We start from the raw sequence: 20,047 nt of genomic DNA on the forward strand, positions 1-20,047 counted from the left end.
TGCTTTCATACTATCTGCTTTGAATAAACTGTAAGGCAATGGTTTCAAAGCTTGAAAAACAGAAATGACACCATGCCACTAGAACCTAAGTAGAATCAAAGACTAGATCAAAGTACAGCAGGAGTTTGAGAACATTGCGGGACAGGGCATGCCTTGGCAGAGGAGTGCGCTCTCTGAGTCTCCTTCTTGTCAGTTATTCTATCTCTTGATTTTATTAATGTGGTTTAAACACTTATTTCTCTTGTTAAATAGTGTCTTCTCTGTCTCCCTATTCATTTTTTTTTTTTTTTTTATGGTAGGCCAAAGTTAGTCCTATAATAATCATCCCTCCTTGTCTCCTTCTGTCTTTTTGACCGCAGCAAGCGTCCAGACCCACCTTCTTTGCCAGGAAGTTTGAGGCCAGCGTCAGTCAGGACATCATCAACCAGCTGGACTCCTACCTGTTTGGACCGTACCCCCCAGGCACCCCGGGCCTTCAGGCCTACTGGGAAAACATCTATGAGCAGGAGACGGACGGCCTCGCCAGCCTATCAGACTCCACGCTCAGCCACTACCACGCCTTCGCTCGCATGGGACTGTCACGCGCTGCCAGCTCGCTGCAGGGACATCCCAATGACAACAGCTGCAGGTATGAACATCCAGATGTGGATCTGTTGAGAGCTGGATGTGGTGTGGCAGTTAATCAAGTGGAAGTGAAACAATGGGAGAGCCAGAACAGTTGAAACACTTTTTCATTAAACGTAATTTACAAAGCGATTGTATCACACTCAAAGCTAATATTTAGTCACTAGCAACCTACACATGACATCGGTCAAATACAGTTGCATTTTCAGCTTTGAACAAAACCGAATTATTGAATTAAGTGGGACGTGCATAATGTTTGGTCTGTCTCTCCGGGACGCGACGAATGCAACAGGACGGGGGGACGAATGCAACGTACAGTTTAAGCCATTTAAACGTCCTACAACTTCAATACTTTACTATGTATCATGAGCTGTTATTTGAAATAGATTGTTGCAGGGCTAGACGTCTCTGTGAATGTGTATTAACAACTAATTGCCGTCATCGTGACGCGTTTATGAAGCGGTTATTGAAAAATGTACTTTGGATGATTTGGCTATTTTTATAGCTAGAACAGAACTTTTTTCCATTTATCTCATGTTTCCATTGTGTAAAATGTGTCACTAGGTTTTTACGTGGGTTAGACCACTGGACATCCAAATTACACGCTACAGCCCGTCAGTCTCCATAGGATAACATGGGAAAACTCAACCCCCTATACCGGGTGGGCCCAAATTTATTTTGATCTTTCTAAAACTGCTTTTCCATGTCTCAACTCCATAAATTGTTGTATAAACACAGATATTTGTGCATTTACTTAAAATCCATGGAGTTACAGCCAGGTCGGGGGCAGTTGAACTAGATGTAGACCTATGCCATTACAGCCGGTTTTGCTTTTCATGTAAACCAGCATGCATTATGAGTCTGTGGTTGTGGAGAACACTAAATGGTCTACTGAATAAGCATGCTGTCACACTTTTAAATGAAAAACACTCATTAATAATGGAAAAAATGTAACCGCTAATGAAGTTTACTTTTTGACCATCAAAAGGTGTTTATTGGCTGTAACTCTGTAATGAAAGGAAATAACAGGACGATATTTGGCTGATAGCAGCTTAACATGCCCTACGTTTTGGCCTAAGGAAGTCTGTCTATCATCATTGCATTCAGAGAAAACTGGAATGTTTCATCTGTCCTGCGTTTCAATCGTCCCGCCTCTTCCCTACAGAGCAGCAGCCAGTCTAGCTTGGACCTCTATATTAGCCCTGAAGATCCGCTGCTCTTTTGCCAAAGTTGACCATGAATTCATGCATATGCTTATTGTTGAAAATATGTTTCTATCTCTTTTTGGTGGTGCAGGATCAACAAAGGAAGTAAACACAGCTGAATTAGCAGAACTTTCATGCATTTCTTTTCACATTTACAGCAGTCAGATTCCCTGTTTTCATTCAAAAGGGAATCACTTCACATGGGTAGGCACCATTTTGAACGTGTTTAGGGGCTAAAAACACCCTTAAAACTTGCCCTGTTTAAGCCTGTTTCGTGGTAACGTTAGCAGGAGAATAACATGGTGTAGGTAGCACCGATTGGTTTCCTTTTTTGCTCTACTGACAGCACTCCACATTTACAAACAGAGCTACGTCTTGAAATCAACTGTAATTCTCCTTTTTAAGGAATAAAAGGTCATAGGAGTCCCCGCGTTATTGAAAGCATTCAGGGGGTTCTTGGTGCGGTTCCAGGGGTTTGTGAAAGAGCTTTAATGGTATTTTAGGGGCTCCAAGTATTTGACAGACAGATTTGACGGACTGCAAGAGCTTTTCATGATGGTCCAAGGGGTTACAAAGGCAATAAAGAAATGCTTGGATTAATGGGGTGTTCCAGGAGTTTGTGTATGGGGTGCTAAAGTTGAGTTCAGTTTGAGCAATTTAACAGATCTCATTGAGAGTAATTCATTTTTACTTCTGATGTTCATATGTTACTGTTCTACATTCTGAATATAGGAGACTCTTCCCAGGTGGCCTCTTGACAGATCCATGAATGAAATGGCGGTCTGAGACATGATGCTGGCACACTGAACCTGTTTGGTTCATTTCAAACAAACACTTGTGTGTTGGCCGTGTGTTTCGGATTATTTAGGTTGGTTTAAAACGCTGTACATTAAACTGTTGTGGAACAAACTAGACCAAAAGTGCATGAAAAATGTGTTCTTGCTCCGATTCCAAGGTATTCCTGGTGGTCTGTTCAATATGTAAAACCAAAGCAGTGTAACCACAATATTTAGTCATGGAATATACGTCATATTAGCATACATTCAAAATATAAAGTACTGTTAAATTCATATGCGGATTTTAAAGTGTTCAGAATACAATCCCCTGAGTGATATGTAAAGCGGTGCGTATATTTACGGAAAATAAAGTTAGGACTCAAGTTTAGGTCAACACAGTGTGTTTGTATGGAGTTAGGACTTTAACTTTGTTATTGCTTTAACCCCATCTAGTCATTGTGACTCACTATGATCACCTATTTTAAGTGTCTACATTGTCATACTGCTCAACCTCTTTAAAAAGTGATTTGATGTAGTATTAGCTAATTGCTAACCAATGGCTCTAAAAATAAAATGAAACTTTTTTTGCCATACTATGACTTTTTGACATTTTATAGCATAGCCTACTATACTGTGACTTACTTCACGCTGACTTTTAATGACATCGTATGACTTTTCTTTATTACTGCAGCATACTATGACGTTTGACTTTTTTATGACATACTATAATATGATTATTTTTTTCATTTTTTTGTACTATACTGGGACTTTTTATGACTTTTTATTACATCCTATGCTATAACTTTTTATAACCTCCTATACTGACTTTTTAACAGGGACGTGCACAGACATTTGGAGGGGCCATTGCTCTGATCCTTCCTTTTCAAGACTTCTGCAATTCGCCCTGGCATACTGTCAACTAACTTCTGGGCCACATCCTGACTCATGGCCGTCCATTCTCGCATGATCAATTGTCGAAGTTTGTGGGGTTTTGTTTGTCCACCCTCCTCTTGAAGATTGACCTCAAGTTCTTAATGGGATTAAGGTCTGGGAAGTTTCCTGGCAATGGACCCAAAATGTTGATGTTTGGTTCCCCGTGGCCTTTTGGTAATCACCTTGGCCTTATGGCAAGGTGCTCAATCATGCTGGAAAAGGCATTGATTATCTACAAACTGTTTTTGGATGGTTGGGAGAAGTTGCTCTCAAAGGATGTTCTGGTACCATTCTTTATTCATGGCTGTGTTTTTAGGAAAATTTGTGACTGAGCCCACTCCCTTGGCTGAGAAGCAACCAAAGACATGAATGGTCTCAGGATGCTTTACTGTTGGCATGACACAGGACTGATGGTAGCGCATCTCCGGACAATCTTTTTTCTGGATGCCACAAACCATCGGAAAGGAGATTCATCTGAGAAAATAACTTTGCCCACCCATCAGCAGTCCAATCCCTGTACCTTTTGCAGAACAATCATCTTTCCCTGATGTTTTTCCTGGAGAGAAGTGGCTTCTTTGCTGCCCATCTTGACACCAGGCCATCCTTCAAAAGTCTTTGCCTCACTGTGCGTGCAGATGCCCTCACGGCTGCCTGCTGCCATTCCTGAGCAAACTCTGCACTGGTGGTGCCCCAATCCCGCAGCTAAATCAACTTTAAGAGACGGTCTTGGCGCTTGCTGGACTTTCTTGGACGCCCTGAAGCCTTCTTCACAACAACTGATCCCTTTCCTTGAAGTTCTTGATGATCCGATAAATGGTTGATTTAGGTGCAATCTTACTATCTTTGGCTGTGAAGCCCTTTTTGTGCAAAGCAATGAATGCAGCACGTGTTTCTTTGCAGGTAACCATGGTTAACAGAGGAAGAACGATTGTCTTTTAAAGCTTCTAGTCTGTTATTCAAACTCATGATGTAAGCTGGTCCGTTAGTGGCAGGGCTAAAATCCAGTGGAAATGTTTTTTAAGATTGGTAAGGAGGGAGTTTGCAATTAATTGCAATTCATTCGATTACACTACATAACATTCTTGAGTAAATGCAAATGTGTCAGTGTGAACAGGAAACAAACCTAAAAGGCAACAGTGGATCATATTTTATCTAGGTATGGACCTATTGACCAATATCGGCCTCATGTAGAGACCTCACCGGTCGTGGGTGTATTAGGGCCATTTAGATGTTGGGTCAGAAAATTTCGTCCGAGAGAGAAACCGCACAATCATTGTCTAAGGGGAGTGACGAGGACTGGCAAATGAAGTTTGCCTTTCCACTAAACTCCCCACCACTGGTGTTTGTGAGTCCAAATTAAATATAAAGATAACGCCAGCTTGTCTTAGAGTACAACCGGGCTACAGTGTCTGCACATACTGGATTTTTCCAGCTGTGTTTCCGTCTGTGTGTGTGTGTGTGTGTGTGTGTGGAGACCCAGTAGGTACAAGGAGGTACTTGTTGTTTGGGTGAGGATTGGTGGCTAGAATGGGTGGGGGCAGAATTATGGGAAGTGTGTGTGTGAAGGGGTGGATGACGGGGGGAGTTAAACAGGACGAGTCTGTTCAATTCAACCTGGGATTTTAGTCAAGCAACATTTCAGGCCACATACACACTGTGTGGCTATGTATGAAACATCATTCCATTCCACAACACTTTGAGATTGTTTACATGCAGATTTTTGGTCAACACAGTGTGTTTGTATGGAGTTAGGACTTTAACTTTGTTCCTGCTTTAACCCCATCTAGTCATTGTGACTCACTATGATCACCTATTTTAAGTGTCTACATTGTCATACTGCTCAACCACTTTAAAAAGTGATTTGATGTAGTATTAGCTAATTGCTAACCAATGGCTCTAGAAATAAAATGAAACCTTTTTTGCCATACTATGACTTTTTGACATTTTATAGCATAGCCTACTATACTGTGACTTACTTTACGCTGACTTTTAATGACATCGTATGACTTTTCTTTATTACTGATACACTATACTATGACGTTTGACTTTTTTATGACATACTATATGATTTTTTTCTTCATTTTTTTGTACTACACTGGGACTTTTTATGACTTTTTATTACATCCTATGCTATAACTTTTTATAACCTCCTATACTGACTTTTTAACAGGGACGTGCACAGACATTTGGAGGGGCCATTGCTCTGATCCAAAAAAGATGGAGATGTCTCCAAAGCAAACATTACATTTCTAAATCAGTTTGACAGTATAATGTACCTTTAAGGTGAGAATACTATTTGCCACAGCATCTATCTTTTTCCTTATCGCGCATTTACTGACATGGCCCTTTTTATAGAAACACTCACTCTCTCTCTCATTATGCGGCTGTCTGATCTCTCATTATGTAGCAGTCTGATTTGTTGTGTGATGCTCCGCATGCTGTCCCTCCCTCTCTGGTCTGGAGCCTTGTGGTAGGACTCATCTTGAATAAAATTATTAGAATCTGAATAAAGTAACTCATGCAGTATACTGTACTTTTCACGACTAAAAAACTAAACACTGACACTAGTGCTGCCAGTTAACCTTTACACTGTGGCTGCACTCAATGATTCTTGTTGAAATAAGTGTTAGGATTTGGCACCATTTATAATATTTATAAAGAACAATTACAACATGAATACAGCTAGAAAAAGTATTTTACTCAACGGGAACTTTTGATATACAGTACATAAAACAACTAATTCACAATGCTATTCACGGCAAAGACACAATATACTTTATTTTTTATATGAAACATTTGTTTTAATTATATTAGCCTACTCCACCTTGAAGAGAATGCTTCTGATAAAATAGGCCAACTTCCCATTGAATGAATAATGTAGAATGGTCGTTTGACATTATCAAATGCTTCTCTCCCAGCTGGCCTGCTGGCAGTTTTAAGTCAAGCTCTTTCTCTCTATTCTTCTGTTCGTTTTTGTGAAGGTATACTTAAGCACACAAAATTAACATTTGTGTGTGTGTGTGTGTGTGTGTGTATATATATATATTTTAAGTTTCTTACATTAACCAACTGTAACAATGTATTATCTAATAACAAAATAAGGTGCCTTTCACTAATGTCAGATCACATACTGTACTAGGATTTTTTTTAACTTTTACATACTATAACTTTGACTTTTTATGACTTTGATATTTTATTTTAGAGAAGGTATAGTGTACAGTGCAGCAGTACAAAGACAATTGTAACAAGGCACCCTTCTATTGACTTTTTGATATACTATATTGTCTTAAAAGGTATCAAATTTAACCTGCATTACAACTATTACCTCAAACTTGTACTTGAGTAAAATGGCTTTGTTGCATTCCATCACTGGGTATAACATTGTACCGTCATACTGAACTTTGTAAATGAAACAAAAGCAAAAAAGAAGACGCATATTCCCTTTCTTGAAGACATGGTCTGAGTGTGGCGTGTGTTCATTTCTCTCAGGTACATGGCTATGAGCCACCCAGTGTCGGTCCACCTTTACTTCCTGTCAGACCAGTTTCAAGGCTACCTAGTGCGTCACGTGGCCACTAACCGAGCCTCCACTCAACTGGAAACCTTGGAGACCTGGGTGACTTCCAAAGACCACTTCACCCTGGCCAGCCCCCACAACCCTACCAACAGGCTGCAGCATGTCCAGGTCACTCACACACACACACACTTTGACACATAGTCATGGTCATTCTGTCTGTGCATATTTTTTAAGTTTTTTTAAGTGGAAAAATTTAACAATTGCATGCTACTTATGGTTTGAGATTTTGGGCTAGAAAAACGTTAGAAATAATTTGCCAAAAGCATTATGCAAAACAATTTAGCTTCTATATACTAATGTCAGTGGATTTTGGTATGAAACATTAGCATTCATAACATTAAGGTAAAAAATGAAGTCTCACAGTTGTGATAAGGCTATTTTTACAAAGTGCTTCACGACAATAACATTTGATAAAAAGAACACAATACAAAATAAATGATTAGGGAAAAACTAAGATTGAAAAAAAAATATAAGGTTCTAGGGCTGCACGATTATGGCCAAAATGATAATCACGATTATTTTGATCAAAATTTTGATCGTGATTATTTGTTGATTTTAACCCAAACAAATTGTATTGTTTCATAGGCTGTTTATAACTGCGAGAGGGAGTGTGATGGACGCTACTCACCAAGAGACTGCTGATCATTATGAACGGGTCCAGCACGGGTAGAATGGCGGATACAAACGTTGTGTGTATGAAAATTCTGTATCTTCGCTGCATTTTTATGAGCTATGATATTCTCGCAATGGGTCACATCACTGGCCCAGGTCCAGGTCCAGCAGCTCCGTCTCACACGCTGTTACTCTACCAACTGAAGTTAGTTGTGTTCTTCGCCGTGGCGGCCGCAATAGTTACCACGGAAACACTGGTACAAATATAGGTTTGCCCCTCATACTTAACAATATACACAATATATAAAAAATAAAAACTGTGGAAAAATATCAGAAATGTGGACCGGCGGCCGCTGTGTGGCCAGGCGCGGAGATTAAGAGGGGAGAGACCACACAGGCACGGCTTTACAGACGAAATGGGTCATGTAACGCAAAATTAAACCATATCCATATAAACAGCATTGCAGCGGATGCGAGGACATTAGCACCGGAGCGTCCTAGAGGAGCTAACAGACACGACTAGCACTGGTCACTGCTGTTGTCTGAAAAACAACAGAAGGGACAAAATGTTGCGTTTACTAGTAAACTGGTAAACCTTGAGACCGAAGTATAACCAACTGCTATCTGTTGAGTTTTCCTCCCGTTACTCTGTCCTCTGTGACTGTCTACATCTAGAAACTAGGCTGCACGGTGCAGGGAATGAGCAGGGAATGGCTCATGAGCAGACGGGTTGACAGAGTGGTAGATTGGCGTTGCAAAAAACCCGGAGCGTTCTATGAAATGACGATTTAAAAAATAATTGCTCGATCACGCAAAGTTGATCGTGGAAAGTCAAAATCGTGATCGCGATTAAAATTCGATTAATTGTGCAGCCCTATAAGGTTCTTTAGATAGGAATGAAGTCATCGACCTAAAGGTGAATTTCAATTGGAAGGCTGTTCCAGGCTGAGTGCAGCATGGGCACAAAAGCTCCCAGATGTACACTGCACCCAGGCTGCTTTAAGAATAATGAGTACAACTTTGAATTGATTGAAACTTTAAAATTAACTGGAAGCCATTTATTAATGTTTTTAAGCAGCTTATGCCAGATACAACCTAAACTGTATCGCCTGCAATCAGAATCTGAGTCAGTACAAACAGGGCAATCCTTAAACTCTTCCTGTTTAGGTTGGGGCTGACTGGGATCCTAAGGAGCGTCTCTTCAGGAACTGGGGGGGTCTGCTGGGGCCCAAGGACGAGCCGGTGGCAGTGCAGCACTGGAGCCGAAGCCAGAGCAACCTGACGGCCACTGTGGTGTGGATTGACCCCACCAACGTCATCGCAGCCACTTATGACATCCTGGTGGATGCCTCCGCTGAGGTCACCCACTATCGGCCGCCACTCACCCTGCCCTTGAGGCCTGGCTTGTGGACACTGAGGGTGCTGCATCACTGGAACCCGCTGGGCCAGACCAGCTTCATCGTGGCTCCGCTGGAGTTCCACCGACAGCAGCCCTTACAGCAAGGTGAGCGGTCCAAACTTGTCGCTGCGTTTACATGCACACAAGAAAACGTTACTGCAAGAAATCAGATTTAGGCAGGAAAGTATGGGACTCAAAGAACTGGAGTTGGTCATTTCACACATAATTAGGGATTTCTTCCATCACAATATATGTAGCTACAGTTAGGCGTAACTACTAGTTTGTTCAAATAATCAGTAAAATATTACTTATATGGCACGTTTCAGTATCAATCTGCAGAAACTCATGGAAACACTTGTTGAATTGTTATTCAAGGGCTTTTAAAAAGGAGTCCCTGCAGTTTGTATGTCAATAGCAGATCTAATACTTAAATAACTACACACACACACACACACAAACAGCAGAGAACCTCCTGTCACAGCTGTCAACACCATGCACAAATATATTTATAGTGTCAGTATCCAGTCACACGCACACAGGGTCACCTCTATCCAAATTAGCCTCCAGTTTGAAATTGTTTGAACTCCTCAGGCCTGGGAGACCGAGACATACTCAATGAATTGTATACATTTCTTCTCACATTAGTATCTTTGATGCTCTGGCAATATTGTGTATCTCAATTTAATTCAAATTGCTTTATTGGCATCAAACGGACAGAGAGGCAACATGGGAGAGAGACACAGAAACCGAGGCAGAGAAGAAAGGGAGAAAGACGGAGGGAACAAGAGAGGGGGAGACAGGGAGGGACGGAAAGAGGGGCGGGAAACAGAGGGACAGACTGGGAGCAAGAGAGAAGGCGAGGCGACATTGTTATTGAAACTTTCATGCCAATAAAGACCCATTGAAATGCGAGAGAGGGAGAGGAAGGAAGACAGAAAAAACAACATCTAAAATCACCTATAGTAGGGTAGCATAGCTCAATAAATTGAAACACCTACCCTAGCTGCTCTGGTAGAACATATCAAGAGTAGTCTACCAGGGTAGTCCCATCTGGGGGGAAAACACTGCTACCAGACCGTGGGCTTCCATCACTATCTGACTGGGGGTGGGTGAAGACAGAAGGATGCATTAGCCCGAATGGCCAACACTGCCACAAGCATCAAAATCATGGAATTGCTGCAGGTGCAAGAAGGCTGCACTACAGCAGAGGCTACTGCTTCTCTGAGCAAGAATGTGCCCGCTGACTCTCTTCTTGTAAAATAGTTAATGGAAAAAATACATAGGTACATTGCCTATGTTATTTACGTTAACTGTCCTCACATATTGCTACAGTTAAATCCAGTTATAACTACATTGATGTTTTCTTTAATTTATGTGGTATTACTTTCATTGGAATACCACATTTGGAAACAATATTTGTGGGGCTGAAAACATGGAAACAACAACAACAACTTAGAAGTGGCCAAAGTGGGTCAATGCTAGTTTGGATCTGTTAGATGTGGTAAAGTTTAGGCATGAGGAGTGGGGATTGGTTAGGGAAAGAATACCAGGGTGAGGCAATTGGAGGCAGAATAAAGCAGGCCACAAGATGTGTAATGACACGTCTAGCAGATCCGATCTAGCATCTGCCGCCAAAGTGTGGAAAATGATGCTATGGTCAGTATAATGTGCAGTGGCCCAATATCCAGATCTCTTCTAAATATATTAAGCTTTACATGTGCCAATTTTGGTGCTTTTATCACAATGAATAGGTTTAGCTATTACGGTTTATCAGATCATCTTTGAAAAACCCAGCAGGTTGTTTAACAACCAATACTTCCAGAATCCTCAAAGACTGGTCAAACTACCTTGTAGATAATGACTGCATTTTATAATCAAGTTAATCGGAGGCTCACTTTTTTTAAACACAAGCAAAATATAAAATGTACCAAAACTATACCTATAAAACAGAGCAACCCAGCTACCATTTTTGACATTTAGCTGATAGAATATTTGTTTATCCAGATGGGAAAAGGGTATTTAATGATTCTGGAAATACCTCCAGAACAGTAAGGACGTTTTCTTAAAGGTCCCATGGCTTGAACATTTAATTTTGAGGTTTAAGGGCAATGTTACCTCCACTTTCTCTGCTTTGCCCACCCAGAGAATTTGGCCCACCCATGAGAGAGACATCATGGCTTTCAAATGAGCAAAGTGGCAGTTGGTCAAGGCCCCGCCCCCCCTCGCCACCTCAAAAGCTACAGACCAAGAAATGGCACATACTAAGGAAAGCTCCTTGTGGGTCTGGCTCTAGTGGCTGTAATTCTGCACCAAGGCTGAGTTTCAGGAAAGAGACTTCAGATACAGTATTAGGGGACCACTAAGGTCTATATAAAAGACTTTAGATACAGTATTAGGGGACCACTAAGGTCTATATAAAAGACTTTAGATACAGTATTAGGGGACCACTAAGGTCTATATAAAAGCATCCAAAATCCCATGTCATGGGACCTTTAAGTGACCTTGTAGGTTTAATAAAGATTGCTGGGAATTCATTTTTGGGAAAATATGCCACTCTGCGTGACTTGACTACTCCGCTCAAACAGAAGGGAGTTATGTTTGTTACCTATTATCTGGCAGCCGTTTCACATGTTCAAAAGGCTTTTTGTGATCTCTGTCTGCCTGAGATAACATTTTTAACATTTCAATCCAGTATTACCACAGTCTGTTAAAATACTAGATTTGAAACTTTGGTTTTGCTCTGGGCAAAGATTTTCCCTATTTGAAAGATCTCAAATACCTTTGAAGAGGCAAACCACCGTCAGATAAGAGGCCAAGAAAATAACATTTATATTTCCCCGTCTATGGTAAGCACTAAAAAGTCTATATGACCCAGTAACATACGGAGTACAGAGGTCACAAATGACATTTGAAAATATAGGAAACCTAAATTATTGTTTAACTCTGAGGTTAACCTAGTGTGGCAAAGGAAATATACCGTTTTCACCATTTACCATTCTTCTCCCACCTGCTCCTTACCACTTGTCCTGGGATCCAGAGGATGCCCTGCGGTTGCACGGTGGCCCAGCCAGGAATTCCTACATGGAGCAGAGTTTCCACGGCCTGAACCCGGTGCTTCGACTGCCTGTGAGTCTGGGCGCCGTGGAGGAGGCGGAGTCCAACGCTGCCCTGACGGGGGTGCCGCTGCGCCGCTGGCTGGACTGGCTGCTGGAGGGCCACTGGTCGGCCGCAGACGTCTGCTCCATGGGACCCAGCGCCTGTCCCGTCATGCAGCGTTGTCGTCTGACCGCCTGGAGCGCCGCCAGCCCCGACACCAAGTCTGAACTGAACCCACCCAGAAAGGACGGACGGATCAGGTAGCAGACGGACAGGCTGAGGGAGGACAAGAGGAACAAATGAAGGAAGACATGGGGCTCATGTCCTGTTTGTGTCTTATATTTATTTATTTAAAATTTGTGCAACATCAGAGTAAAAGGAAATGGATAAATGAAACTTTGAAGTCAGCGACAGGAAGAAGAGGAACTAACTCAAAACACTGGGAAACAAATCTTCAGTCCTTTTACTTTGCTGCTCAAAGCCCTCACGTATGTGTGTGTGTGTGTGTGTGTGTGTGTGTGTGTGTGTGTGTGTGTGTGTGTGTGGACACGGTGTGTCAGAAGAACTCTATACCTCGTTTGTGAGTGTTTTCCTGGGTTACGGTATGCAAGTGATTTATACATGTCCAGTTGCTAAAAACTGACATAGTTGCTCGTTCTTAGGCCATTATTGATATTGTTTACAGCTTAGTGCTCAATTTCCTGAGAGAAATGGATTCATAGTGATCATACTTTTTCATTTCAGACTATTATCCCCAGATTACAATTGTATTCAAAAGGTTGAAATATTTAAAATGCAACTTCCTAGAAATGAACACTGATCCTACAAAATAAGTACTAATTTAGTTTCCCCTAAAAAAAAAAAATAATAATAATTTTGCGATGCTGTACGGGAAATGAAGACAGAAGTTTGCATTCTTTCTAAAATATTAAGTCAACAGGCTTTTTCAACCACAAATGTGATATAGTTTGCTGAAAGAATCAAGAGTATTTTTTTGAAGATCTAAATCAATTTGTATTATAATTTGAAACTCTCAGCCTAATCTTGTTTTATCTGAGAGTTTCAAATTACAACAAGACTACAGCAGCCCATCATTTAAATCACCAAAGGACAATGTTTGAGTTCTGGAGAACACTGCACACTTAAATGTTGGGATAACCGGCCTGAAACAATTACTTTTCTTGATGTTTTCCAGCTGTCATGCAGGGATAATGAGCCTGAAAAAGGCATCAGCTATAGATGTCCTCATACAGAGCCAGGTGGGTGTCAGGAGAATTTCTAAGAATGAATATTTATTTATTTTTCTTTCATTTGGTTGATTGAAGCGACGTGCAAAGCAAAGACCACAGTTCCCATTTCACCACAGTCAGTGTTTGTTTCTTTTAACCATTAATACTTTGGCTAACATTAACCATGTTGCTTTATTTGCCTGAAAGGGTACTGCAAATAGGAAAACACTGTAAAGAGTGGTGGAATAAGTACCCAGATCCTTTACTTTAGTAAATGTAGTAATAGAACAACAAAAACCAACAGCCCATTAAGTAAAAGTACATAAGTATTTTTAAGCAAAAAGTACAGTTTGTAGAATGGCCCCTTTAAGTGTGTCTTGATATTACATATAATATTGGTATGCTAAGTTCAAGGTTCAACTACTTAATAAATTGGTTTAATCTATAAAAAGTAATTTTATAAATTGCTGTATTATGTAAACTATAAAAAGTAGCCAGTACCAAGCTAAACGCTGTCAGATGGAGTGAAATACAAAAGTACAATATTTGTTGTCAAGGTAGTTTAGAATTGTACTTGAGTAAAGGTACATTGTTACTTTCCACAACTCAAACTACATGTTAACATGTTAAAAGATTTCTCCTCTGACACGGCCCTGCTCTGTATTCTGGTGGGTTTGGTTTTCTTTCTGTGCCATGTCTGAATCCTTCAGAACGCCTGAGCAACTGTTACTCAGAACAGATTCACCTTCACATTTATTTATTTTTTTGTCGTAAAGTCATTTTCTATCTGCTCTTGGCTCGAGAAACTGATGTGACGATGTCCAAGTGTACACATGAGTGAGTTTTTTTTTTTTTTTTAAGTCGGTGACTAATTTGATATGCTGATATTTGCAGCGGGTGAGATTGTTTTTTTGAAAAAAATAAAACGTCTGCCTTTGTTTCTAAAAGGCCTCCACATGTTGTCAGGACTGATGGTAAATGTTTTGGCTGGTTAAATGTCCTCTCCTAATCTGCTCTCATTTTAACTACTTTGTGTGTTTTTGTACGACCATAAGTGCTTAAGTACAGCTACATATTTTTAACTAAGGATGTTTTGTTGGTCATTTTTAGGCTGGGCTGTCAGTTACAATATTTTGTATTAATTAGTGCGTTAAGTTTTTTTTTTAATAAGTTGTTTAATCTTTAAGATGTAAAAAATAGCCAATGTCCATCAGCAGTTATAACAATCTATGCCTTACAAATGCATACTTGTATATGTCTGAGCACCAAAATGTTTTTTTATTTATGATACTAAAGCAGCATTAAAAAGGTCATTGAAATAGCTTATAAGTTGTTTACTAAATATTGTTATTAAATAACGAATGTTTTAGGAATATAGATTTCAAAATGTATAGAAAAAATGTAGACTAGGAATAACCAGAACAACTTGGTTTATGTATTGGTATATTATAATCATAAGCCTTCCATACTTTACATTACTTGCATAACCTGCATCATCCTGTGAGTTGGGTTGGGATGTAGCAGGTGAGAAGGAGAGGGCAGGCCAGCCAGGACATTTAGATGCACCTTTAGATTGCCATGCTGCTCAGTGATGGACATTGTGCCAAGACATAAAATATTCATACTAGGTCTGGGTTGCACCAGTGAAGATGAAGGTTATACTCTGCGGTTTTTATGATCAATAATGCATAAAATCTGTGCAAAAGTCAAATCTGTTCTAACAGTTTAACATGGAAAAAACTAAATCCAATTCAGGTTATAATGGGTTCAGATCAATTTGCATTACATGGGGTTCTGAATTGTAAACTACTGTTCAATCACGCAGAAATCGAAGGAGCAGATGGGATTACATTTCACACAAATTATAACTTGATTTTCCAAAAGACAATTACTAAATGTATTGATTAATAATAATAATGGCAGTCCCTTTCAAAACAATAGTTCAACATTGTGAGAAATGCAGAGTTAGATGTTGAGATTGACACTGCTCATGTCTGTGCTGTAAATATAAAGCTACAGTTAGTAGCCAGTTAGCTTAGCTTAGCAAAAAGACTGGAAACAGTAGGGAAAAGCTAGCCTGGCTGTCCAAAGGTTACAAAAGCTGCCTAACAGCTAAAGATAACTAATTAACTCAAAGAAGTACCTGATTTTAGCCCCCCCCCCCCAAGAAAAGCACAAATGTCACTTTTTGTGTCACAATGTTTTTAAAGGCTCTGGTAGAAGGATTTGATCAACTTTGGATAGAGCCAGGCTAGCTGGTTCCCCCTGCTCCCAGTCATTATGCTAAGCTAATCACGCACATATTAGACAGTTATCATTTTGATCTAAGCATGAATGCAAATACTACAGTAAATACTCAAATATTACTTTTTAACTTCACCCTACACAGATGCTGCGTATATTTCCAGAATGTAATGAAGTGTTGAACATAATATTGAATGTATCTTATGGTCATTTTAAAATCAAAATGGTGCAAGGTAATGTCAATTTACAAATCCTAATCTTTGCCGGTGCAACCCATCTTTAGTTCATTACTCTAAAAACTAATATTTAACCGTTTTTGATCAGTTATTCCAGTGTGTGTAGTTGCCATATGCCAATGTTATTGGGACCAAAACTGGACAGCCGTGGGAGTTCTAAGCCTGAGGGGGAAGCTCAGAGTGAACCGTTGTTCTGGGACAGTCAGCACTTAAAGCACGGACAGTGAACAGTGTGTCATATTTATTTTAGAAAAGATTGTGACTTTTATATCTAACTTATTTGAAATGTCTCCAGATGTTTGGGTTGAAAGAGCTATTAAACTGTACAGCAGTGCACAGGACCAAAGTGTGCAGAGAGACTAAATTACTATCACTAGATTTGGAATCGAGTGGCAAAAAAGAATGCAAAAGGTACCGTCAGCTTATGTTTTATCAGTTTGATTTCAGAACTAGACTGATCACCAGAAAAAATGACTTGTAGACACCCTAAAGTTATTATGTAAAAGTTAACTGTTACAATACTTGAAGGCATTAATTATTATTAGGTACAAAAATGTCTGGGAATATTTTCGCAAACATTTAATTAAATTACTAAACCTACGGTTCTTAAACAAAAGTGAGCAATGAATAGTTATTAACAAAATACTATGATAAATAAATAAAAGCAGAATTAGATGTATGTATTCAGGTAGAACCAAAGTTATTTACCTCTTTGCTGTAAATCAAACAAATAGGGAAATCAAATCTTGTGCTAAAATCAAACGGTTTAAAACCCTGACCAGGTCCAAAACTTTACCATTTCAATGTAGTAGGTTGGCAACTTGCATCATTACATTTCACTCTAGTTCTTAGATATATCTTTGACTAATAGTTGCCTGTCGGAATCGCTTTTATCATAAAGTTTATTTTTTTATTATTACAGCTTTGGCCACCCACAGCTTTTGTGATTTCATTTATCAATAAGGTCATTTTTTTTTCTATTATTACATGTCAGCAGTCATTTTGGCATGTCAGTCTCAAAGAAAGTCCTGGATAGTATAAAAAAAAAAAGTTATTGTAAAATCATTGTTCTGCTCATGTGGATTTGAATATTAAGAGCCACTTTATGTCCAGTCTGTATTTTCCATATGAGTCGATCGAATAAGTATTTTGTAAAACACTCAGACGATGGATAGTTAAGGCTGTGAAACGTTTCCCTCTTCGGTCCCTCTTCAGGTCGTCTTAATGGAACTACAGCCGTGCGAGCTGTAGTTCCGATGAGACAACCGGCAGGGGGACTGAAGCAGGAAAAGTTACAGTGTTGCTTTAAATCAATCACATGGAAATATGTCAGCTCTTGGGAAACAGTGATGATGGTGCCACAGAAGTCGTGACTGGTTTTTAGAGATTTTGATGTAAGATGTTGATAAAGTTTTCAGATTCTCTCTCGCTCTCACAGAGTAGTGCTGTGCCTTAGCTGGACTCCTGTTTTGGGAAACGCTCTCTGAAAGCATCAAAAACTGTCTCAAATGTTCAAAAACCAAAAGAAAATTGTTGTGAATGCCTTATAAATGACCATAGCGGTTTTGAAGTTTTTGAAAATAAAACAGAATCTCCCTTTATTTTGTGCCTGTGCAGTTTATTTAACTCAAGGGACTGGTAATGCTGAGGGGTCAGAGGGGCTCAGGGGCCCCCAATACTTTTTTTATAACTGTTAAGTTGCCGAGGAAACTGAAACATTACTACTTAAACTTCTTTAAACTTTGCTCCCTTTCTTGTACTTTACTTCCCTACAATAATTTGACAGCTGGATGCATTTGTTACTTTGCAGATTTAACATATAAAGCGAATACAATATTCAAAACAGTTACAATAGAAATGTTGTAAGAAAACCTATTTTAGAACAGTTTACATCATATAGTTACAGAATAATATGGCTAGGGTTGTTTGGAAAATGATCAAAACTAGTGTGGATTCATAAGCTGCAGGAAAAAGTCCCAGACAGATCCACTATTTCCATGTTTTTTCTAAAGATTTACATCTTCAGTATACAGTCAGAACGTACTGAGAGACACACTGTTAAACACGCTATAGGTCTTGGTCTTTTGGGGATTTGATGACAACAGCAAAAATATCAGAAGCCTTTCAGTATTTCTTCACTCATGTCTTGCCTGCTACTAAAAATATCCCTAATTTAACACCCACCTTTTTGGGGGGATTTTCTGCTATATGGCTTGTAACGGAAGTTGAACTCCTTATCCTTCCTTATTGAACACATCATATCGGCACGGCTAGCGGTGATGGAATCATCAATACAGCTGATCGATGACACGCAGCCAGAGGGACAGAGCTCATTAATATGCGTGTGGAAGCAGCGTTCACTCCCAGTGACTAAACTCGACAAATCGCGTCCTGTAGTGAACAATGGAACTGATGTTCATGTTCTTTGATGATTTTTGGTAACAAGGGTCTTACAATAGAACTGTAGCGTACATTTGTAGTGTTAGTCATCAGAATAATAAATAAACTAAATATCTTATTGGAACTACATAAGGTAGCCAGGAGTTAAGCACTATACACCAACTTGTGTCTCTAAAATCTTCTAAATTATTTGTATTCGTCAGAATTTTGAATTTCATTTGAATTGTTGCATGAATATTTTATTTTTTTTCACTTTTTTGTTAATGTATTAATGACTTACTTATTAAGTCCACTTAATATTGATAACTATGGCTATGAATAAATGGTACATATACAGTATGTTGGGAGGTAGAGAGTTTTGGTACTATAAAAGTATTTTTTTAAATATTACATGACTAATATTTATGCCACTGAGAACACAAGGAAATACATTAATAGATCTGATAACTTAATCTTATTATACATGTCATCATCCTAACTCAAGATATATTATGCGATGTTATCATATACAGTACGTATACTGTAGTATGTATGTACAGTATATATACATATAAATTGCACTAGGTTATAATTCAGCAACACTAAACCAAATCTAGTAACCATTACAATTAATATCAGTATTAAATTAGCCTCCATAAATAGATTAGTTAAACTTAGTTAACTCATTTATATAAATATAATTCATTGTTGATTATTACTGTGTGAACATGAGGGTTATGGTTTGAAAACTTATATTACTGTTGATTTATCTAGAAAGGTTTCTACATCTCTGACCACAGTGCTGAGAAAAGAAACACAAGGCGCTTCTGACTCACCTGATTGGTTCTCCATCTCTTTTCAGCTGCTCTGGCCTCTGTTTTCCTATATGGAAACAAACATGATCAGATTCACGGTTATTAAAAGCAACAAAAGGCCTCTGCAGCACATCCCATACACAGTTGGTGTAAATACGGTGGGATATGGTCATCTTTGATATTGTTCAAATCAAACAACCTGCTTCCGTACAGCTTTTCTTTTACAAGTTTAACAGACTAATGCCAAAATGTTCCAAAAACTAAATGAATACATGTCAAACTCAAGATCTAGAATCTTTACCTGCACTGCAAACAGCTGGTATTCAGCCAAGTTTACCCTCTATTATGGGAACAAAGTCAGTAAAGACTCAAAACTAAAATACTATACATATCAGACATCTTAGTATTAAACTGAAGCATGTTCTTCCAAGATGGGTTCTTCTAACGATGCGTTAGCTGCTCTCAAACTAGAACTGATCAGTGGTCCGACTCGGAGCCCTGCTGCCCCCTTGCGTTTCCAATTAAAGTTACATCAGCCTATAGACATCAGTTCATATTACTAGCGGTGTTAAAAGTAGTTTATTGACGCGTTGTATGTTGTAAAACAATTAAACATATTCTTCTTACTACCATTATTGCTTGTATTTATCTGCCGTTTTAATCTTTTTAATGAAGGTGTTCAAAGCTACAGCTTATCTTATATTATATCTCTCATACACACACACACACACACACACTTTATGTGCAAACTCACCTGTAGCTGAAGGCAGGCGCAGTAACCCGGATGAAATATGTTCGCCAGCTCAATTATTTTGTTCTCAGAAATACCGGCTGAAAAATAAATATATTCTCTTTCCATTCTTCACTTGCGTTGCACACCTTCATCACGGCAGACATTTTGAGGTGCTGCTGAAGAGCCAGG

The 20,047-nt window shown here is 39.2% G+C and overlaps 1 protein-coding gene across 1 annotated transcript in view; it reads left to right on the forward strand.

The window, feature by feature from the left end:
- LOC117957670 (xylosyltransferase 1-like) overlaps positions 1 to 15,608 on the forward strand; it is a 38,480-nt gene extending 22,872 nt beyond the window's left edge. The window contains exons 8-11 of the mRNA XM_034893580.1: positions 360 to 628; positions 7,028 to 7,223; positions 8,895 to 9,231; positions 12,164 to 15,608. Of these exons, the coding sequence (XP_034749471.1) occupies positions 360 to 628; positions 7,028 to 7,223; positions 8,895 to 9,231; positions 12,164 to 12,486 (1,125 nt within the window). The 3' untranslated portion in view covers positions 12,487 to 15,608. The remainder of the gene's footprint in view (positions 1 to 359; positions 629 to 7,027; positions 7,224 to 8,894; positions 9,232 to 12,163) is intronic.
- The last annotated feature ends 4,439 nt before the right edge of the window (positions 15,609 to 20,047 follow it).

The sequence above is a fragment of the Etheostoma cragini genome, chromosome 15 (assembly GCF_013103735.1).
Source record: "Etheostoma cragini isolate CJK2018 chromosome 15, CSU_Ecrag_1.0, whole genome shotgun sequence".
In the NCBI taxonomy this organism is placed as follows: Eukaryota; Metazoa; Chordata; class Actinopteri; order Perciformes; family Percidae; genus Etheostoma; species Etheostoma cragini.